The sequence below is a fragment of the Oncorhynchus tshawytscha genome, linkage group LG06 (assembly GCF_018296145.1).
Source record: "Oncorhynchus tshawytscha isolate Ot180627B linkage group LG06, Otsh_v2.0, whole genome shotgun sequence".
In the NCBI taxonomy this organism is placed as follows: Eukaryota; Metazoa; Chordata; class Actinopteri; order Salmoniformes; family Salmonidae; genus Oncorhynchus; species Oncorhynchus tshawytscha.
This window is the reverse complement of record NC_056434.1, coordinates 67,687,605-67,711,717: the sequence shown is the minus strand read 5'-3', so window position 1 is coordinate 67,711,717 and position 24,113 is coordinate 67,687,605. Positions and strand designations below refer to the sequence as shown.

At 40.9% G+C, this 24,113-nt stretch overlaps 1 protein-coding gene across 1 annotated transcript in view; it reads left to right on the top strand.

Annotated features, from left to right (window-relative positions):
• Nucleotides 1-24,113, top strand: part of atp6v1ba (ATPase, H+ transporting, lysosomal, V1 subunit B, member a) — a 49,441-nt gene that overhangs the window by 5,449 nt on the left and 19,879 nt on the right. The window contains exons 2-7 of the mRNA XM_024424712.2: nt 14,043-14,098; nt 14,613-14,711; nt 14,792-14,885; nt 15,493-15,570; nt 16,822-16,961; nt 19,645-19,746. Of these exons, the coding sequence (XP_024280480.1) occupies nt 14,043-14,098; nt 14,613-14,711; nt 14,792-14,885; nt 15,493-15,570; nt 16,822-16,961; nt 19,645-19,746 (569 nt within the window). The remainder of the gene's footprint in view (nt 1-14,042; nt 14,099-14,612; nt 14,712-14,791; nt 14,886-15,492; nt 15,571-16,821; nt 16,962-19,644; nt 19,747-24,113) is intronic.

The following is a 24,113-nucleotide window of genomic DNA, read 5'->3' as shown; positions in this document are numbered from 1 at the left end:
GATCACGACAACAAACTAGGCCTTAATTGATATTTCTGATCTAAATCAATGAAGAACCTTTCTTGAAGATGTATTTAAATATGTATGTTTCTTGTACCGACAGGTTTTCAGGACTTATTTTAAGGTCTTACAATGTACACAATATTCCTGCTATAGAAAATAGCTGGAAATACATTTTCAATATGAGATTTTGACTAAATGTCTTCAGCCTAAAGACTAAAAAGATTCCATGTGCTGGTCTGACACTATATTTAGGTCCCAATAATAAGCTCTGATTGATATTTACCTTAGCATAGGAAATACAGGTAACTCACAAAATAAAGGAAACACCAACATGCTTGTCTTAATTGCCAGAACAGCTTCAATGTGCCTTGGCATAGATTTTACAAGTGGGTGGAACTCTATTGGAGGGATGTGACACCATTCTTCCATGAGAAATTCCATAATTTGGTGTTTTGTTGATGGTGGTAGAAAATGCTCTCGCAGGCGCCAGTCCAGAATCGCCCGTAAGTGTTCAACCGGGTTGAGATCTGGTGACTGACACACACCTTTTAAACCCCCTATGCTCCTTTGAGACCCCTCTTTCAAAGTCATGGAGATCTCTTCTTCCAGCCATGGTAGCCAAATAATGGGCAACTGGGCATTTTGATACATGACCTTTTAAAGAATGATGGGGTGTTAATTGCTTAATTAACTCAGGAACCACACCTGTGTGGAAGAACCTGCTTTCAATATACTTTGTGTCCCTGATTTACTGAAGGGTTTCCTTTATTTTGGCAGTTACCTGTAGATGGTACCTCTCATTGCCTCTTTGTCTATATCTCACTGATGTTCTTCACTGTCCCTCGTATATTTACACCTCAAACATGTCCTATCATAGAGCTAGCCAGGTGGTATTTTTCCTTGAGTATCAGAGGAAAGCATGGACTAAAAGCCTCTTAGCAAACTGGAAGGAAATTACTTAATGGAGCGGAGGCCATCTGAAAGCTAAGGCGAAGATGCTGCTTTGCGTTATAACCCTATTTCCCTCCCATCCTACTTTTCAAATGTCCCCTCTAATGTAGGCATGCCAGATTGAACCATTTTTCATTCTCATCAAACATCATACTGAACAGCTGCCATTCAATGTGGGCTTATAGTCAGGGCAGCAATTTGAACAAATAATATTTTAGAAAGCAGTTTAGCCTTCTCTCTGTTATTTTAGTGGTGCATGAGCTGGCACATGTTTTTCATAAGAAGGTGTCCTGTTTTTCTTTTTAATTTTTAAAAAACTGGTATGAAAATAGTGACAAACACCATTTTCATGAATAATTTAAGATGGAATGCAATATGTTCAATGCCTACTATCATAGTAATGAGTTGGCATCCTTGCAGTATCATGTGTGCCATAGATCCAACTTTATTGGGAGAGGTTGGTGGGTAGCCTATAACCTGTACTTTCAGAGACTTGGTTCAAAGAAACCCTTTCCCTGGGGTAGCTATATGAATGCAACCTAGGCTATAGGATCACAATGTACCAATGCTTTGCGGTACGTCAGTGAATCAACAGGCATCTGAGCGAGGCAATGAAAATATTCTATGAAATGGAGGAGAAATAAACAGAGGTGTACAGCAAGTCTTTGACTTTAATTGTATAAAGGTCCTTTGTTGAAATTGACTTGAGACAAAGGTAATTAACCCAGTGGATGGCTTCCCATTGTTTTAGTTGGACACAGTCAGTGTTATAAAGACATTGCACAAGGCAGACTTTCTTTGTAATGATGTAGTAGGCTAATGATAAAATCATTTTCAATGTACAAAACCCGTCCTAAACTTATTTCTTTGAACAATTCTATAGTGTTCATTATTTGTCTCTGCAATTATTTAAGCAACTAGCTTGTCAGAGAAATAAATACTTTCTGTGGATGTTTGTCTTGACATGAAAGAAAATGAACATGCCATATTTATTTTTGCATTTGTATGAGGAGAAATCAATCCGAGTTGAGACATTTCCTCAGCTTGGTGTTTTTCACATTTCTTTACATGCCTTCCTTAGACTGTAGTGAGCCTTATGGAGAAGTGAGGCGAGTTTATTTTCCATGTCAAGAAATCTCCTCTGTTGCTCCATTTGATCACTTCCTCCATGATCAGAATAGTGATTTCCCCTTTTCAGATACTGTATGTTGTAAGTGGCTACCCTTTTAAATTACCCAGAGAATTTGTTAGAATTGAAAGTACTATAATCTACTTAGCAAATATTCAGTGCATTTCATGACTGAAATTGAATTGAATTCAACCTTCCTTTGCTCCTGCCAACAATGAGGGACCCAAACTGAGCCATCTCTATACAGGTTAGGCTACCAAAAGAATGGCGAAATGCTTCTCGCCCCTGCAAATGGCTCTAAACTGTTGCTGTGGCATCCTTCTTGTTTCAATCTGTTATAACTGCACCACCTTTGCAGATGGGCTCTGGGGTTAACCAGCTGCCTCTCTGTATAGGTGTCCCCCGTCAGTATGCTCCCCACCACAAAACTACCCCACAGATTAGTGTTCCCACCCTGCTAGCCAATTCTCCCCTGGTCTGAGTCTGATTACATGCTTCCCAATCAATGCAGTCAGGTGGGGAGTCCTTTTTCCATATTGGGGCCATCTACCTGCAAGGTTAAAAGCATGCACATTTGATGGGGTTGTCATCACTACGAAGAGCATTGTTAGAAGAGCTGTATGTTAGAAACAGTGGTGAGTAGGAGGCACTGGCAAATTGGACAGCATCCCCATTTTTTTTGTCAATACCCCTGTAAATAACTTATCAATGTAACCTATTCATACTAATTGATACCTGTCTTTTAATCATGTGTATGCTTACCTTTATGATCACTGTTGTAATATTTCAACAGACATGCATTTCTTCCCCCCTCTATACATGTGACATTCTATTTGGTTTTAAATTTGGCTTCTCAGAAATGTGACACTTTAAAAAAATAAATATTATTTGTTATAATAATAATTGTAATAATAATAGTTTCTGCCATTTCAACAAATTATTTACAAAGTCTGTAACATACCAATGCCTGTACGCAGGCTTTTATAGCCTTAACAGTGTTTTCAGGAAGCAGGCTGATTAGGCTATTCAATTCCATATTCATCAAAAATAATTCAGCTGTCCTTGTGCCATAGAATATACACTATCGTTCAGAAGTTTGTGGTCACTCAGAAATGTCCTTGTTTTTGAAAGAAAAGCAAAGAAATTGTCCATTTTAAAATGACATCAAATTGATCAGAAATACAGTGTAGACATTGTTAACGTTGTAAATGACTATTGTAGCTGGAAACGGCAGATTTTTAATGGAATATCTACATAGGCGTACAGAGGCCCATTATCAGCAACCATCACTCCAGTGTTCCAATAGCACATTGTGTTAGCTAAACCCTTTTGGATTTCTAATTGATCATTAGAAAACCTGTTTGCAATTATGTTAGCATAGCTGAAAACGGTTTTGATTAAAGAAGCAATAAAACGGGTATTCTTTAGACTAGTATCCGGAGTATCAGCATTTGTTGGTTCGATTACAGGCTCAATGTCCAGAAACAAATAACTTTCTTCTGAAACTCGTCAGTCTATTCTTGTTCTGAGACATGAAGGCTATTCCATGCGAGAAATTGCCAAGAAACTGCAGATCTTGTACAATTCTGTATAGTACTCCCTTCACAGAACAGTGCAAACTGTCTCTAACCAGAATAGAAAGAGGAGTGGGAGGCCCTGGTGCACAAGTGAGCAAGAGGACAAGTACATTAGTGTCTAGTTTCAGAAACCGACACCTCACAAGTCCTCAAATGGCAGCTTCATTAAATAGTACCCGCAAAACACCGGTCTCAACGTCAACAGTGAAGAGGCGACTCCGGGATGCTGGTCTTCTAGGCAGAGTTCCTCTGTCCAGTGTCTGTGTTCTTTTGCCCATCTTAATCTTTTCTTTTTATTGGCCAGTCTGAGATGGATTTTTCTTTGCAACTCTGCCTAGAAGGCAGGAATATGGAATATCCTTCATTTCTCAGAACAAGAATAGACAGACGAGTTTCAGAAGAAAGTTATGTTTATGGCCATTTTGAGCCAAATGCTGGTGATCCAGATACTCAACTAGTCTATAGAAGGACCGTTTTATTGCTTCTTTAATCAGGACTGCAGTTTTCAGCCGTGCTAACATAATTGCAAAAGGGTTTTCTAATGATCAATTAGAAAACCCTTTTGGATTAGATAACACAACGTGCCATTGGAGCACTGGAGTGATTGTTGCTGATAATGGGCCTCTGTACGCTTATGTAGGTATTCCATAAAAAATCAGCCGTTTCCAGCTACAATAGTCATTTACAACATGTTAACAATGTCTACACTGTATTTCTGATCAATTTGATATTATTTTAATGGACAAAAAATTAGCTTTTCTTTCAACAAGGACATTTCTAAGAGACCCAACTTTGGAACGGTAGTGTTTTTTTATAACTTGGTTTCCATTTGTGATTTCTCTTACACTGGTTTTTAGAAGCAATTGAGATTTTATCTGAAGGTTGCTTTAATTCAGTTTGGCATTGCCAGTCTTATTTTTTTTTTGCGCTGTGGTAGAAATAGGCTTATTTTCTACCACCAGCCTGAAGGTTTGAATTGTTAAACAATTAGGCCAACATCTTGTCAAAATGGCACCATTAAAAACAGTTAGCCTAATGAGGATAGTTAAGGTATTTTGACATCGGTATGTTAATGCCTGTCTACTAATCTTTGGAACTGTCATATTTGAACACCGCCATCATGATCCTTGTATGACTTATTCACTCCTACTATCCAGAGAACCAGCAGTATTCTGTTCTACCTGATAACTAATTGTATCCACCTGGTGCCCCAGGTTTAAAGTAGCTGTTTCAGTTTTCTATGAAATATGATCTATAATGAATTACTATCGTTTTCCTTCTGAATGTATTTTTATCAAGTACAGTTGAAGTGATAAGTGTACATATACCTTAGCCAAACAGTTATACTCAGTTTTTCACAATTCCTGACATTTAATCCTAGTAAAAATTCCCAGTTTTAGGTCAGTTAGGATCACCACTTTATTTTAAGAATGTGAAATGTCAGAATAATAGTGATTTATTTCAGCTTTTATTTCTTTCATCACATTCCCAGTGGGTCAGAAGTTTACATACACTCAATTTGTATTTGGTAGCATTGCCTTTAAATGGTTTAACTTGGGTCAAATGTTTTGGGTAAACTTCCACAAGCTTCCCACAGTAAGTTGGGTGAATTTTGGCCCATTCCTTCTGACAGAGCTGGTGTAACTGAGTCAGGTTTGTAGACCTCCTTGTTCGCACACGCTTTTTCAGTTCTGACCACACATTTTCTATGGGATTGAGGTCAGGGCTTTGCGATGGCCACTCCAATACCTTGACTTTGTTTTCCTTAAGATATTTTGCCACAACTTTGGAAGTATATTTGGGGTCATTGTCCATTTGGAAGACCCATTTGCGACCAAGCTTTAACTTCCTGACTGATGTCTTGATGTGGATATATTGAAGCAACATCATTTTCCTGCCTCATGATGCCATCTATTTTGTGAAGTGCACAAGTCCCTCCTGCAGCAAAGCACCCCCACAACATGATGCTGCCACCCCTGTGCTTCACGGTTGGGATGATGTTCTTCGGCTTGCAAGCCTCCCCCCTTTTCCTCCAAACATAACGATGGTCATTATGGACAAACAGTTCTATTTTTGTTTCATCAGACCAGAGGACATTTCTCCAAAAAGTACGATCTTTGTCCACATGTGCAGTTGCAAACCGTAGTCTGGCCTTTTTATGGCGGTTTTGAAGCAGTGGCTTCTTCCTTGCTGAGCAGCCTTTCAGGTTATGTCTATAGGACTAGTTTTACTGTGGATATAGATACTTTTGTACCTGTTTCCTCCAGCATCGTCACAAGGTCCTTTGCTGTTGTTCTGGGATTGATTTGCACGTTTCACACAAAAGTATGTTCCTCTCTAGGAGACAGACCGTGTCTCCTTCCTGAGCGGTATGACGGCTGCGTAGTCCCATGGTGTTTATACTTGCGTACTATTGTTTGTACAGATGAATGTGGTACCTTCAGGCGTTTTGAAACTGCTCCCAAGGATGAACCAGACTTGTGAACCAGACTTCTACAATTGTGAACCAGACTTCTACAATTGTTTTCTGAGGTCTTTTGCTGATTTCTTTTGATTGTCCCATAATGTTATGCAATGATACACTGAGTTTGAAGGTAGGCCTTGAAATACATCCAAAGGTACACCTCCAACCAATTGACTCAAATGATGTCAATTAGCCTATCAGAAGCTTCTAAAGCCATGACATCATTTTCTGGAATTTTCCAAGCTGTTTAAAGGCACAGTCAACTTAGTGCATGTAAACTAAGAAATTTGTGGAGTGTTTTAGTGACGCCAACCTAAGTGTATGTAAACTTCCGACTTCAACTGTGTTAAAAATCAGATATTCTGTATTTTTTTAATGGTGTGGGCGTACCCAACAACAAAATGGTGTGGGCATAGCTGTCAAAAAATATGAATGACAAGTAAATAGCTGGTTTGCTAGCTCAGCCAATGAAACATCCTGATGGTCTGTTTGAGATTTTTAATTTTTTTGTATGTTAAAAAAAAAAGATGCTTTGGCCACATGCAAGTATAGAACGAGTCAATAACATTATTTGGATATGAGTTAGCATATTATGAGCTTTTAAAAGTGAGATTTTCACTGGACAGTTACATAATATACGTAATAAGGCATGAGAACTCGGGGACTATCGGTGGATAACTCTGGGCTGTTCTTAGGGCAAAGGTAGGAGTTATCACACGATAATCCCAGGGTCGAGGGCCTTTATGGCTTTTATAAAATGGTTGCCAATGTGTATTTAAAAAAGATTTAAAAAGAATACCATTTCCAAAAAATTATAATAATTTCATTCCACCAGATGTAGTCTAGGCAAAAACCAATTAGTTCTGAAGTTGCAAACCAAACAGGCTGGTCTTTAATTCTATTTTCAAGTTTTGACTCAGCCGTTCATTCTATTCATTCCACGTTGCTATGCTAAACAAATCATTAGCATGGAACTAGCTAGCAGAGGTTCAATGATGACTAGAGACAACTTCAATAAATCATTATTTTATAAATTATGTCTAAATGGTCAATAATGAACTGATTGTCGACTAAATAATATACTTCTGGAGGATAGCTAGGCTAACATTACTTCACCTTTGTCAGCCAACTAAACCTAACACACTCGCATCAAGCAGCTGAAAAAACAGCAAACTGTGCTTTTTAGTTTGTTTTACCTTTGTTTCTATTACCAATTCTTCGCATGTATCCATTATAATGATCCTGGATAGCACAAAAAGGAACATCCCTACCCTAAACCTTTACCCAGGGCTTGCGTTAATGCAGAAATATGCATAAAAAAAAAGAGAACGCATAAACGCACATCTAAAATGCTTCTTATTGTAATTTCTGCTAGCCTCAGACTAATTTTGTGCTTGAGTTGCACTTCTCCTCCACTCGGATCAGAATTCACAAAGGGTCTTTCTATCAGCAGACTGCGCTCTGACTGATGTGTAGCTACTTTTCTCTGGTTATATGCATGATTAACTTCATGCAAAACATTAGAATGTAGCCAGCTACATTTCCTTTCTATGAAAAGCATTACAAATATGATCGCCATAGTTTTTGTAAATAAGACCTTGCTTTTTAATTGTAAGCACTAATGCATGTGTGTGTATATGTATATAATTATTTAAGGGGAACTATAGATACATGCCCATGATCACTCTATTGAAGCAAAAAACAAGACTGACTTTCAATATACATTCAGGTGAAAGGGTTTAAAATGCGGATTTCTGAACTGTAATGCAACCCTTGCCTTACCTACCCTTACTCAGCCCTAACACTAATCGTTTTAAATGTCAACTTCAATGGGGTGACGTCAGAGTTGGGACATCCCATGGAACCAGTTTAGACTTATTTTTTTGGGGTGGAGTGGGTTTGTTGGCTAGTTGGACGTTTTAGTATGTGGAGGTTCCCTGGTTTCAGGCTTGGGCCAATTAGCATTCCCATCTCCTGGCAGCCTGTGAGAAGCCCCCTGTCCATGCTTGTGGTCGGGTAGAATGTGTGATTGTGAGCCGCACATCACTGTTACCACTGCTTTGTACCATTTATTCAGCATTCAAATGATGATGCACCCCATCTCCATCCCAGCACCCCCCAGATCCCCCTCTTTCAGCAGGGAAATTGAATTGTGTTGGAATGCTCTGTGCCTCTTTTCTCTGGTACTTGAATGGGCCCTTTAGTATTTCACACCAAGGTGTTCTTCAGGGTGCGAGGTCAGGCTACCAAAACAGCTTCTAGTGGCGGATTAGGACCAATTAACATCTTTGTACACAAAGGGCTCTGGCAGCTGAACAGGCCGGAGGGTGACCCACACTGCCGTTGCATGCCAAGCCAGGGGACCGCTGCACTTGAGCTCAAGTAGCAAAAGAGAGGTGGAGAAAGTTTTTCAAACCTAATGGGAAATGTTGCTACTTCACACCATATGAATGTATAGCCCATTGATTAATCGTTATCTTGTGTAATAAGTGCCCTACTATATTTTTTGTTGTTGTAGTGTGCAACTGTCCCAGAGGATGCCTTTGAATTGTTTTTCATTATTATAAGTTCTGGTGGGCCTTGTCTAAACCATAATTGCAACAATGCGTTTTATTTGTTTTGTTGGAAGGACTTTTTGGGGGGTATTTTAGGAGGGCACCAGCCACCAGATGCTGCAAGAATCATTTTCTTTCTCACAATAAATGTGTAGATGAAGTCTCTGCAAATAGGCCCATCTTGAAATTGCCCTTACGTTCCCATTTGTTTTCATATATTTTCCATTAGAGCTTTGTGGACTTGTGAAAAGATTTGAAGAGGTTCATGTACAATTATACAGCTGCAATTTTCTTGCATCATAATTATAACCCTTCAGTAAATAGCCATATGAATCTCCTTTTTAGACATATGGACAATTTGTAGGGTAAGTGTAGCTATTAACTCCATAATGGGTCTAAACACGACCAGCCAATGTACATTCTGCAATTTGTCTGAGGGGGAAAAAGGGGTGAAAAAAAATGTACTGAAGGGGATATCCAAGATTTGTTTGAGGCGAAAGCATAATCCTGTCAGTCATGAGGTTAATCTTTTATTTAGTGCAGCCATGATTGCAAAGACTGAGCTTGTGGGCCAATAGAAGTGACATATTTTTGCTGGCCTGCACTACACACATTGTTGGGATATTTGCAGTGCTTCTGCATATTTCTGCATTCATATTATTGTACTTTTAGTTTTGGGAACCATTTTGAGTGGAAACTAGAGGGCTTTAGGCTATGATAAAGAGTCCTCAGAGAAGAAGTTGAATTTTGCCAGATTTTAGATGCGAGGTCAAAAGGATTAAGTATAAGGTTTTTCATTTGAGGATATGCCTAAATCATGATTATCGCCACCGCATGCTTATTTAATTCATATAGGCCTACTTGCAGATTTAGCAGTGACACGTTATGAAATAGAGAGAACCAGGATTCATAGCTAATTAGGGGATCATTTCATTAAGTGTTGAGGCAATCGTGGGCTAGCACTGAGGCTTAGCACTGTGTTAATTAATGCTAGATGACTCATTAGCCTACATCCAAGGCCGGTGCCATAGGGTAGAGGGAGGCAAAACAGGGAATCAATCAGTGACTTTAATTGCCTTTTTATGGATAGGCTCTGTCTCTAGCTATCTGGTTCAGATGAGGTGCTGCAGAATTGCGTCGTGGATTTTAGAATCTTAAATAGTCTATTTTCGACTCTACAAATGTCTTTTCCTAGTGCAGGGGGTTGATAGTCAGAGCAGAGGCAGTTTATTTGGAGAATGAAGGGCAACTAACACCCCTCTGTTGTGGTGGTTCTTTTTATCACACTTGAGCGCGCCATCTGTCTCTCACACTCTTTCTCGCCCCCCTCTCTCTTATGCTCGGTAATAGGGGTTGAAATGCAGGTGTGTGTGTGTGTGTGTGTGTGTGTGTGTGTGTGTGTGAGAGAAATGGCTATAGCGCATTGACAGGTTATTTGTTGGCCGCTGCCTAATTAGTGGCATAGTGGATGCACCCCGCCAGGCTTTAGTGCTCAGTGTTAGAACCAGTCTGCTCTAATTTCCTTGTAGCTTTGATATTGGCCAAGAGATTGACGGTCCACACAAAAAAAGAAACGAGGGCATGATGGAAGACCTGGTGGAAACAATGCCCCCTCCATACGGCCTTCTCCTCGCCTTCACATGCTACAGATGTGCGAGGAGAAGCAGGCGGAGGCGACCGTTTTTACATACACTGACAAATTGGATCCAATGTCAGCAGAGCTAATGTTTTCCCAAAGAAAGTAAGAGGACAAAGTTTGGACCACATTCATGCTCTTCTGTTTGTCTCTACTTGGGCCTTTTAATGACCGCCTCCAGGCCCGCCTCCACCTATTCATCCACCTGTATATTTCCCATGATACTGACAGCTTGGGCTCCTCAATAGAAAATGTGGTTAGTTTGGTTAGTTAACCCTATCAGTCCCGAGACCCCAGCAAAAATCTGCTTTTCATTTATCTGACTTTAATTTATCTGCATGTCCAGCCCTTATTGAGCCTCACAATGAAGTGTTTTACCATTTTATTTTCAGGACAACAAGTAGAACACAAACCAATTTGACATAAATAGGTGCATTCATGAGTTTTATTGACAACTGTCAATAATAATAAGGTCAGTGAAAGCCTTAATTAAATGTATATGAATGCTGTAGGTACAGAAAGTCTTTGCTCAGTGGGATAACCAACTAGTCAGTGACAACTGTTTGGAGTTTGACCACAACTGTTCGTTTATTACAGTAATACAGACACTATGCCCTAGGATTTCCTAATTGTCTTCTAAGTAGAAGAACCGCTTACCTTCTAACCAGGCTTGTAACTGTCATATATGTGCGTGTTCGAGAGGGTGTCAACTTTTTAATAGTTTGTAGCTCAAACCATTCGGACTCTACAGACATTTTAGTAAAACGGCCGGGATCCACCCATGTCTCATAAACATCACTCTAGCTCAGCCCCCGTTAATCAGGTTGACTAATGGTTGGTATCTACGGATGCAGATTAACACGCAATGTTTAAAAGTGGTTAGAAGTCCAAAACGCACAGGCATTACGGTGAGACTCATTGGGTTAAAAGTCCTAGTTCAGATTTAAAGATCCACCCCAAAATTTTTTTTTGTTTTCTTGAGTTTTTAAACCTCTAGTAACTCCTCATCCCGGGTGCGGGAGCGTAATCATCGACTGACACTAATTAGCATAACGCAACAGACATAAATATTCCTATTCATGAAAATCACAAGTGAAATATATTGAGACACAGCTTAGACTTTTGTTAATCACCCTGTCATCTCAGATTTTCAAAATATGCTTTACAGCCAAAGCTAGACAAGCATTTGTGTAAGTTTATCGAAAGACTAGCATAGCATTTTGTCCAGCTAGCAGCAGGTAACTTGGTCACGGAAATCAGAAAAGCAATCAAATTAAATCGTTTACCTTTGATGAGCTTCGGATGTTTTCAATCACGAGACTCCCAGTTAGATAGCCAATGTTCCTTTTTTCCCAAAATATTATTTTTGTAGGCGAAATAGCTCCGTTTGTTCTTCACGTTTGGCTGAGAAATCGCCCAGAAATTGCAGTCACGAAAACGCTGAAAAATATTCCAAATTAGCTCCATAATATCGACAGAAATATGGCAAACGTTGTTTATAATCAATCCTCAAGGTGTTTTTCAAATATCTATTCGATAATATATCCACCGGGACAATTGGTTTTTCAGTAGGACCGATTGGAAATATGGCTACCTCCTGTATTTTACGCAAGAATCACTCTGGGAGCCATCAGGTGACCAGTTGCGCAATGTAGCCGCTTACAGGTATTCTTCAACATAAATGCATAAAACTACATCACAATGCTGTAGACACCTTGGGGAATACGGAGAAAAAGTAATCTGGTTGATAGCCCATTCACTGCTCAATAGGGACGCATTGGAACGCAGAGCTTTCTAAATATGAGTCACTTCCGGATTGGATTTTTCTCAGGCTTTCGCCTGCAATATCAGTTCTGTTTTACTCACAGACAATATTTTTACAGTTTTGGAAACTTTAGAGTTTTCTATCCTAAGCTGTCAATTATATGCATATTCTAGCATCTTGTCCTGACAAAATATCCTGTTTACTACGGGAACGTTATTTTTCCAAAAATGAAAATACTGCCCCCTAGTCACAAAAGGCTAAAACATGCTTGATCGCCTAGTTTGCCTTGTTTTGTGATAATTTTTATGGGGTGTGCGTTTTGGTATTTTGGAAGTAGGAAATGGGCCCATGCACCCATGCTGTAGTAGGAAGTCTGTTTGGGAGGGCTTTGAGCACTGTGGTTGTGTAGAGCTGGCCCTTAGGGGCCACATCCCTCCCTGAGGCGGTTAGTGTTCTAATATGTGTATTTATTGGGGTTTAGGGTGCTGAATCACAAAAGAGTGCTGAATCCTTGATCTACCTAAAGCTGATTTTTTGGGAGATGGGTGAAAGTAATTTTAAGGAATTAATAATTAGGCTAATTGCACAGACAAAAGATGGTTGGAGCCAAAAATCCTAACAAGTTTGCAAAAGTGGAGACACTGGGGTGAATGTGAGTACAGGGAATGAATTAATGAATGGATTGTGCTACGTTGTAATTCTACGAAATTCACTATTTCCCATAACAATCACCTTTGCATGTCTGTCCTATTGTTTAAGAAATTGTAGACTTTGGTCTAGGTAAATACAATTTTACCCTTGTGTTCAAAGTGCCTATATTTCATGTATTTTCCTTTCCATTTGCCTGGCCTTGACATTTGGCCATGAAATGCATGAAAGCCAGTTAAACCCCTTTACGAAAGGTCACTTTGTAATTACTAACATAGGTATCCTTAAAAAACACTAGCCTACTTATTACCATATGATTGTTGGCTTTCATGCAAAAAAAGCCATGCCCCTTTCTTAACCTCCGTCACTATTGCTTTTAACATTTTTGGTTCAAAGGTGTCGCATCTCTTGTCCAACAGACCCAAGAGTGGGCTGTTGGACATGTTTTTCATGTCCCCCCCCCTATACTGAAGGTCATGGTTTTGATCTACTTGCAAGCAAAACTATTTTGCCTATATAGCTAGGTTTCCATCCAATTAGAGACAGATTTTCATGCCAATATTTGAAATCTGAATTAAGAAAATATTACATTTTCCCACCAGTGGTGTGTTTCCACCAAACTGATTTGTTGCGGTTAAAAATCAGTGCGTGATAACAGCGCACACACAATGTTTTTTTTTCGCTGAAGTTTTCTTGTACCCAATCAAAGTTCAATGCGTTTCCACTGCATTTTCAACTCTACCTGATTTAGTTTTGTTGTAAATGTACCTACTCTGGCATGTGCTCTGGCCATCAGCTTGCAGATGCTGTGCTGGAAGGCTAGTCTACATGAGATTATTATGCGAGAATATTTGTCAAACGACAGTCAAGCATCGACCTTGTCACCAGAATAAGACCTTGACATTTATTTGATTGGTGCATCAAGCTCATCACTGTCCACTTTCACGCTGTGAAGTTCATTATAATTTATTTAATCTGTAGCCTAATAAACTGCATGATTTCCCCAGTGGGTGGACCACACCATATCATCGTGACTTCAAGTTTACTTCGATGTGATGGTTATTATATCAATATTTGCGCATAAAGGAGATTCAACTGACATTTCTCGCATAATCAAATTTTAGACACAAAGATCCCACCATGTCAAATGATCTGTCTGCATATAAAGTTGTACCGAAACTTCCTGTTTCCATCACAGCTGTCGTGATTTTTTTTTTTTATATCTCCATACGGTACGGCTTGACTTGCATAAAAACTGTGGATTAAAACGTGGTTCGCGATGCAAAACAAATGGACTGTTCTTCTCTATTTCAGCTTATTCTACTGTGTCTGGAGTGAATGGGCCCCTGGTGATTCTGGATAATGTGAAGGTGACTGAGGAAGTAACATTACTTCTCTATTAATCTCTCGTGGACAGACTCACGTAACATACCTGGTAACGTCTGTCAACAGGCTGTGGCATGTGACTGATAATGAGGAACTGTGTTCCGGTATGCAGATTGTTCGTCACTGATCATTTGGACTAATCATGATATCTCAATGCTCGCATCATTTGAATTTCAGAAGGGGAGGGGACATTTGGCCCATAGACTTGCCTGAAACTTGCAGAGAGTTTCCGTTAAAGGGGGGAGACTTTGCAAATTGCGTTTATCTTCCCTTTAATGTCGCCACCCCCCAGAATTTAATTGAGCATCTGATGCAATTATGCCAGATTTTTGGGGTGGGTTTCCGAGATTACTGCTCTATAATAATTTGTGTTCTGGCTTGTGTATTGATATTCTTATTCTCTGCAGGGATAGCCTTTGATGGCTGTGTATGTTTCCTGTTTTGAAAGACTGTAAGAAACATTTTTGTTAAATTATGTTTTTCCATCTTATGTGGCAGTTTCCCAGGTATGCTGAGATTGTGCATCTGACTTTACCTGATGGCACCAGGAGGAGTGGCCAGGTGCTGGAGGTGATTGGCACCAAGGCTGTCGTACAGGTGAGCCCCACCCCGCACACACACAAACGCGCGTACCCACCACAAACAACTGAAAGTTCCTGTTTTAATGTCATTTTCAGGTGTTTGAGGGGACATCTGGTATTGATGCCAAGAAGACGGCCTGTGAGTTCACCGGTGACATCCTGCGCACACCTGTGTCTGAGGACATGCTGGGTAAGATGAGCCCTCCAACAAGCTGAGTGGCATCCCATGGGTGCTAGGCAGGAGAAAGCATGAAATCCACTACTGATTAAGACTTAATTAGGCTGCTCTACGTCTGTTTTCATCAATCTGTATAACTGTTTCCTCCTCCCCCTTTCTCACACAAAGAAGAACATACCCTGTAAGCTTTACTCTCTTAGTGTGCTTAATACAATTGTTCTGCTCCATTTTTTTACCTCCCCTCTGTTAATTCCTCAATTTGAGTCCTGCATTGAGTCTTCCCCCCACGTGACTTAGGGGAACAAAAACATTGAAGAAAATCTAAGGTTTGATATTTACAAAAGGTCATACAAACCTTTTGTAAATATCAAACCACATCATTGGGACTCAAGGTCGGGTGTATTTGAATAGTAGAGCGAACCATTTGTTGCTAGAGTATTCTGAGTAATGGGCCTAAAATGAATGAAAATATTAGATACAGTATATCCACTATTGGCTGACACCTGAAATAACTACTCATATTTATTAAGGAATTAGAGGCAGAGTGAATTATGTTGAGGGCAGTCCATGTACTATGAAATGAAACCAATAGAGAATGTCTTATGCTTTTTCATTTCAGGACGTGTTTTCAATGGCTCAGGCAAGCCCATTGACCGTGGCCCCACTGTGCTGGCTGAAGACTACCTGGATATCATGGGTAGGATGGAGCTATAGTTCACTTCATTCACCAAGTGAAAAATATTCCTTGATAACATTGTCTGTGGTGAAATTAAATTGACCCTGACATGATTAAAAAAAAATAGAACCATGGTACCTTCATGATAATCATAATATACTGAGCTCACAACGGATAAGCTTCCATCTACTCTGCTAGTGGAACTAGATGAAGCTATATTTTAGCTTGTATAGTGTGATTTCAGTCTTTAGTTGTATCGCACTGCCACAAGGCCAAACTCTGTCTCTTATATTGACTGTTGATCCCATCCCGAGTCCCTTTTCACGTGTAGGCATGGCATCCCAATGAATAGATGACCTGAAGAGGGTCATGAGTTTGCCATCTTAATGGCAACAATGTGTTTGACCCTGACTTCCGTTCTGACCTTTTGTTCCATCTTCCGACCATGTATTGATGTGAAACCTTTTGGGGATTTCCTACATTTCCCACACGTGTACTTCTTTCATTTTTATTTTCTAAACCCTAGTTTACTTGTGTGCAACTACACATAGTTTAGATGGCTGAATTGAAACTATTATGAGGCCAACTCTACCATTTTATATATATTACAGTGCCCTCCACTAGTATTGGCACCCGTGGTTGGATCTTCCAGCAGGACAATGAGCCAAAGCAAACCTCAAAATCAACACAAAAATGGTTCACTGACCACAGAATCAAGGTTTTGCCATGGCCATCCCAGTCCTTTGACCTAAACCCCATAGAAAACCTGGGATGAGTTGAAGAGGAGAGCACATATTCTTGGGTCTTTCCGATAGTGATGGATGACTATGGGAACTTGGCCTGTGTGTCATCTCATATTTATACCCCAGTGAAACAGGAAGTCATGGCTTACCACTTAAGTGTTCCTAATCACTCAGGTGAACTTAAATGTAAAATAGGAATGGGAATATACTGCAGTTAGATTTGACTCATAAGAATTTCTTGGGTGTGCCAATAGTTGTGGCACACGTTTTAGAGAAAAATATTTTTTACATGTATTTATTGCAATCATTTTACTTCAATTAAATGTTTGATTTTTGTGAATATTTTGAGTGAAAGACCAGGAAGATAAACAGCAAAGGCATTTTTCACAGCCCGTTTTGCTCATAATTATCAAGGGTGCCAATATTAATGGAGGGCACTGTATATTACTTCTACCTGGCTTATACCTGGGATGGAAGTGGCTTACCCTCTGGTTTGTGTTTCTGAACCTCTGCTTGTGACCTGTCCCAGGCCAACCCATCAACCCTCAGTGCCGTATCTACCCTGAGGAGATGATCCAGACTGGTATTTCTGCCATCGATGGGATGAACAGCATTGCTCGAGGTCAGAAGATCCCCATCTTTTCTGCCGCTGGCCTCCCCCACAACGAGGTACGATGGAGACGCTAGCTCTGACAAGGCTAGGCCACACAAACAAATAGGCTATATGTGCCTTAAGCTTGCCATTTTTTAACCTCATTCAATAGCATGGGAGAGGACTTTCAAACACAAACTGAACAATGTGATCTGTAACATGAGGCAGTTTATTCTTTTGGACACCTCAGCAATTTGCATTATCGCAGCCAGGGGATGCTAATTTAGTGTCATCCGTTTTGGTTTGTAGTAATCTATTCTTCTGTGCTTTATTTTTTCTGTCAAACACCCCGTGTGGAGTGTGCCCGCACTTAAGTGTGCAAGTGAATGCATGCATGTATGTGTGTGCGCGTGTGTTTAAATGATTAGTGCTAATGGGCTGAGAAGATTTTATTGTTTTGGCCCTGTGGTGCAGGAACTGGCAGAAACGGCGAAGTGGGTCAGGAGGACATCTCAAAAATCCACTTTGACATTTTACTGCCTGTGGAGGGCATTTTCTTATTTCACACAGAGCCTTGCCTCACCCTGTCTCCATCTCCACACACAGGACTTCAGAATGCCAAACACATTTAATAATTTTACTGCCTACATATTGGACTACTTGGAGTCAATTGAGAGCATAGGTCTTGTGTCCTGTGTGGCTCAGCTGGTAGAGCATGGTGCTTGCAGTGCCAAGAGGTGTAGGTTTGATTCCTGCTGAGGCCACTCATACATAAAAATGTATGCACTGCTTAATGGCATACATGTCGTTTTCTCACAATCATGTGCCTGTCACATTTGATAGTCTGTGTATCAGACACACCGTTAACTAGATGCTTGTTCTCCATTTAATTTTAGGCTTATATTATTAACAGCTTATTTAGGCAATGGTATGAACACATTAAACCTACTAAAGAGAAACCTGAAGGTGGCATAATACCATATTCTAAGGCACTACTTAAAAATCTTTTGAATATGTCAGATTTAGTTTTAAGTTGATGTTATCGTGTCATGAAAGCGTGACTCAGAGCCATGCCTCTGTGTCAGTGTGTTAGTTATCGGCACATGGCAGCCATCTGGACTTCCTAATCTGTCTAAAAATACCCCCCTCCCCCCCAGAGTTCTTCTGGTGCCTTGAAGTATTTCATTAGGATATGGACAAATGAGAGTTGAAACGATTTGCTTATCTGATTTATTGGAATATTTATCTTATTGTGATAAAGTGACAGCCTACTTTGAGTGAACTCAAATTAATAGGACATTTAGCAACTCATAGAGGACAGTGGAAGTTGATAAATGCTTATTTATTGTTAAAACTAATGTATTTTAGCCTTCATCAGGGTTTTACCTTTGACTGAACCTGAAAAGAGAGGAATGAAAAAGATCTGTTGCTCATTGCCAGCTTGACTTTTTTTTTCTTCATCTAACTCAATCTTGTGACTTATGGCATGACATGGGGGCAAGGTGCTGGGTAGTGTCAAGGAAGTCCATCTTTCTCCATTCCAACATGTTCTTATTACAAGCCTCGTTTGATCATTCTCTAACCTCTCTATTAAATCTCAGGGACAAGATGAGAAATATCAGTGTTAAAGGACTTACCCAAAAAGTTCAGACCACCAAACTATTGCATATTTGATTTGGAAATGAGATTAATAGTTTCGATAGTTCATATTGTCATATCAGACAGTGGCCATGGTTTTCCATGGATGAAGGGAGGCTATTTTCTAAGGCCTTCAAGAGAGAGCTGATGCCCCCTGGTTGAACTGGGAAACGAATTAAACCAATAAGACAATGATGGCGAGAGGGGATTAGGCGATCGTGTGAAGGGCACTGATTAATATAGGATCGGTAGCCCAGCCATGAGGCCCTTAACGCTTGAGGTGGCTGTCCTCTCACCAGCCATCACAGTCTGCAAACAGCCTCATTATGACCTTCAGGCCAGACAATTGAGGCCCAACACTTGAGTTTTTTTCTGTGTTCACAGAAAGCTGTGTTGTTGGTCAGGGCGGACTGCCAAACTGAAACCTGCGCGATCAGATTCTGGCGGAGGGGGAGCCTCAGTCAAATGCATAGAATCCCACTGAAGCAACAGGATGACACCGATTTTGGGTGGTGTGTGTACATTAAAAAAAATAAAAAAAAAAGTATTACATTTTTTTTTTAATCTGTTCCCTTGATTAGCAAATGTTTTGAATGGGAATAAAATAATTATCCTCCAATCGGGAAGTGCATGATCAAAAGAGGGCAGTTGGATAGAGAGCCACTGTAGTGTCCCACTGTACTAAAACAGTGAACAGGGTACGCCTTGTCTGACTAATGATGCTGGTCGACTTCTCGCGTCACTGGAATGTTATAAAGCGCTTCTCGTTTCATTAAACAGATGTCATGGGGTCATTTTTGCCATGGTTCTCTATGGGCCAGGTGTCTCAGCTCAGGGTGCAATGAGAGGTCAGCCCGGATCAACAGGTGGCAACTATTACATTAAGCGGGAAATTCCTCCCCTCGATTCCTAATCACAGAGTTGTTCTTCAACTATGCACACCCAAACACCCCACAAACATGCATACTCATGTGCACACACACAAACACACACGCCGCTCCTGTAGCAAGCTGGACGGGGCGCTCGCTGATGTCCAGTCATTTTTTATAGACTGGCTGTTTTATCAATGTGAATGTTTCAAGACGTCATCATTTTTAATCCTATGTATGTTTTGATTCTCAGATTGCTGCCCAGATTTGTCGTCAGGCTGGCCTGGTGAAGAAATCCAAGGATGTGATGGACTACAGCGATGATAACTTTGCCATTGTCTTTGCTGCCATGGGGGTGAGTTGAGCGGCACTAGATGGACAAAATATTTCTCTCTTTATCTGATCTGTTTTTTCCTCTAGTGTTAGGCTAATCCCTCCTCTTAACCCCCCCGTGACAATCCCCATCTCCTCTTCTCGCTCTCATTCACCAGGTGACTTAGCGTTTGAGTCCCCTGTTACTTCTGCTCCTCTGAGCAGATTCTGGCCATGCCGGTTATTATTAAGCAGTCTTGAACACATTTAGCTAGCCAGTATCAAATTCTCTCCAGTTCAGCTGCTCTGCGCTTGACTATTTAACACTGTGTGGGGAGTCTTCTGTGACCTGTGGCAGAGATGTTAGTGACCCCCACCTCTGCTCCTCTGGCCCCCCTTATCCTCGCCCTGCTGATGGCTAATTCACACACTGAGGGCTTTGTAACATAAGCACTAACTCTCTGAAAGGGTAGTGGAAATGCAATGCGTACTGGCAGATGGGTATGAAAAGGGATTAAGACATTCTAAATCGTGTGTACTCTTTGAGAAGAAGATTCCAATTTAGGAAAAGGACACAGTGTAAAGAACAGTGTATTAAGCCCCTTTAACAGATTTATTTATTTATTTAACCTTTATTTAAATAGGCAAGTCAGTTAAGAACAAATTCTTATTTACAATGACGGCCTACCGGGCAACAGTGGGTTAACTGCCTTGTTTAGGGGCAGAACGACAGATTGTTACTTTGTCAGCTCGGGGTTTTGATCCAGCAACCTTTCAGTTACAGGTCCAATTCTCTAACCACAAGGCCACCTGCTGCCCTTTTAAATATTAAAGTCCCTGTCTCTCAAACTATTGCATCCCCCCCATACGAATTCCAGAAAAACGGGATTTTCAATTTTGATGCACAAAACCATTCACACCAAGTCCGATGCGTTTTCCCCCACACTTTTTTGAAATATTCGCACAACGTCACATAGGTCAACATCGATGACAGTTTGGAAACTCGGAATATACACTGAACAAAAATATAAACGCAACATGTAAAGTGTTGGTTTCATGAGCTGAAATAAAAGATAAGACTATAAGATCCATGTGCAGTAAAATCTTATTTCTCTCAGATTTTGTGCACAAATAAGTTTATGTTCCTGTTAGAGAGCATTTCTACTTTGCCAAGATATGTCACAGCTGTTAGGTGGATGGATTATCAAGAAGCTGATTAAACAGCATGATCATTACACTGGTGCACCTTGTGCTGGGGACAATAAAAGGCCACTAAAATGTGCAGTTTTGTGACACAACACAATGCCACAATGTCTCAAGTTTTGAGGGAGCATGCAATTGGCATGCTGACTGCAGGAATGTCCACCAGAGCTGTTGCCAGAGAATTGAACGTTCATTTCTCTACCATAAGCTGCCGCCGATTTAGAGAATTTGTCAGTACCTACAAACTGCCTCACAACCGCAGACCATGTGTATGGCTCGGTGAGCTGTTTCCTGATTTCAACATTGAACGGAGTGCCCTATGGTGGCGGTGGGGTTATGGTATGGGCAGACATAAGCTATGGAAAATGAACACAACTGCATTTTATCGATGGTAATTCGAATGCACGTATACCGTAACGAGATCCTGAGGCCCATTGTCGTGCCATTTATCCGTCGCCATCACGTTTCAGCCTGATAATGCACAGTCCCATGTTGCAAGGATCTGTATGTTTGGGATTCTTTGGATCGACAACGTGTTCCAGTTCCCGCCAATATCCAGTAACTTCGCACAGCCATTGAAGAGGAGTGGGACAACATTCCACAGGCCACAATCAGCAACCTTATCAACGCTATGTGAAGGAGATGTGTCGTACTGCATGAGGCAAATGGTGGTCACCAGATACTGACTGGTTTTCTGATGCACGCCCCTACTTAAAAAAAAAAATGTTTTAAAGGTATTTCTGATAAACTGATGCATCTCTGTATTCCCAGTCAAGTGAAATCCATATATTAGGGGCGAATTTATTTGAAATGACTTATTTTATTTCACCTGTATTTAACCAGGTAGGCTAGTTGAGAACAAGTTCTCATTTGCAACTGCGACCTGGCCAAGATAAAGCATAGCAGTGTGAACAGACAACAACACAGAGTTACACATGGAATAAACTATTAACAAGTCAATAACACAGTAGAAAAAAAAGGGGAGTCTATATACATTGTGTGCAAAAGGCATGAGGAGGTAGGCGAATAATTACTATTTTGCAGATTAACACTGGAGTGATAAATGATCAGATGGTCATGTACAGGTAGAGATATTGTTGTGCAAAAGAGCAGAAAAGTAAATAAATAAAAACAGTATGGGGATGAGGTAGGTAAAAATGGGTGGGCTATTTACCGATAGACTATGTAGCTCGCTGGTCACCATAGCATCTCCCACCTGTAGCACATGCTCCAGCAGGTATATCTCTCTAGTCACCCACAAAACCAATTCTTTCTTTGGCCGCCTCTCCTTCCAGTTCACTGCTGCCAATGACTGGAACGAACTACAAAAATCTCTGAAACTGGAAACACTTATCTCCCTCACTAGCTTTAAGCACCAACTGTCAGAGCAGCTCACAGATTACTGCACCTGTACATAGCCCACCTATAATTTAGCCCAAACAACTACCTCTTTTCCTACTGTATTTAATTAATTAATTTATTTTGCTCCTTTGCACGCCATTATTTTTATTTCTACTTTGCACATTCTTCCATTGCAAAACTACCATTCCAGTGTTTTACTTGCTATATTGTATTTACTTTGCCACCATGGCCTTTTTTGCCTTTACCTCCCTTCTCACCTCATTTGCTCACATTGTATATAGACTTGTTTATACTGTATTATTGACTGTATGTTTGTTTTACTCCATGTGTAACTCTGTGTCGTTGTATGTGTCGAACTGCTTTGCTTTATCTTGGCCAGGTCGCAATTGTAAATGAGAACTTGTTCTCAACTTGCCTACCTGGTTAAATAAAGGTAAAATAAAAAAATAAATGTACAGCTGCAGCGATCGGTTAGCTGCTCAGATAGCAGATGTTTGAAGTTGGTGAGGGAGATAAGTCTCCAACTTCAGCGATTTTTGCAATTCGTTCCAGTCACAGGCAGCAGAGAACTGTAACAAAAGGCGGCCAAATGAGGTGTTAGCTTTAGGGATGATCAGTGAGATACACCTGCTGGAGTGCGTGCTACGGATGGGTGTTGCCATCGTGACCAGTGAACTGAGATAAGGCGGAGCTTTACCTAGCATGGACTTGTAGATGACCTGGAGCCAGTGGGTCTGGCGATGAATATGTAGCGAGGGCCAGCCGACTAGAGCATACAAGTCGCAGTGGTGGGTGGTATAAGGTGCTTTAGTGACAAAACGGATGGCACTGTGATAAACTGCATCCAGTTTGCTGAGTAGAGTGTTGGAAGCAATTTTGTAGATGACATCGCCGAAGTCGAGGATCGGTAGGATAGTCAGTTTTACTAGGGTAAGTTTGGCGGCGTGAGTGAAGGAGGCTTTGTTGCTCTTTGATTTGATTTTCGATTGGAGATGTTTGATATGACTCTGGAAGGAGAGTTTACAGTCTAGCCAGACACCTAGGTACTTATAGATGTCCACATAATCAAGGTCGGAACCATCCAGGGTGGTGATGCTGGTCAGGCGGGCGGGTGCAGGCAGCGAACGGTTGAAAAGCATGCATTTGGTTTTACTAGCGTTTAAGAGCAGTTGGAGGCCACGGAAGGAGTGTTGTATGGCATTGAAGCTCGTTTGGAGGTTAGATAGCACAGTGTCCAAGGACGGGCCGGAAGTATATAGAATGGTGTCGTCTGCGTAGAGGTGGATCAGGGAATCGTCCGCAGCAAGAGCAACATCATTGATATATACAGAGAAAAGAGTCGGCCCGAGGATTGAACCCTGTGGCACCCCCATAGAGACTGCCAGAGGACCGGACAGCATGCCCTCCGATTTGACACTGAACTCTGTCTGTCATCATCCGAAAAACCGAGGCTACTGAGTCTGCCGATAAGAATATGGTGTTTGACAGAGTCGAAAGCCTTGGCAAGGTTGATGAAGACTGCTGCACAGTACTGTCTTTTATCGATGCCGGTTATGATATCGTTTAGTACCTTGAGCGTGGCTGAGGTGCATCCGTGACCGGCTCGGAAACCAGATTGCACAGCGGAGAAGGTACGGTGGGATTCGAGATGGTCAGTGACCTGTTTGTTGACTTGGCTTTCGAAGACCTTAGGCAGGGAAGGATGGATATAGGTCTGTAACAGTTTGGGTCCAGGGTGTCTCCCCCTTTGAAGAGGGGGATGACTGCGGCAGCTTTCCAATCCTTGGGGATCTCAGACGATATGAAAGAGAGGTTGAACAGGCTGGTAATGGGGGTTGCGACAAT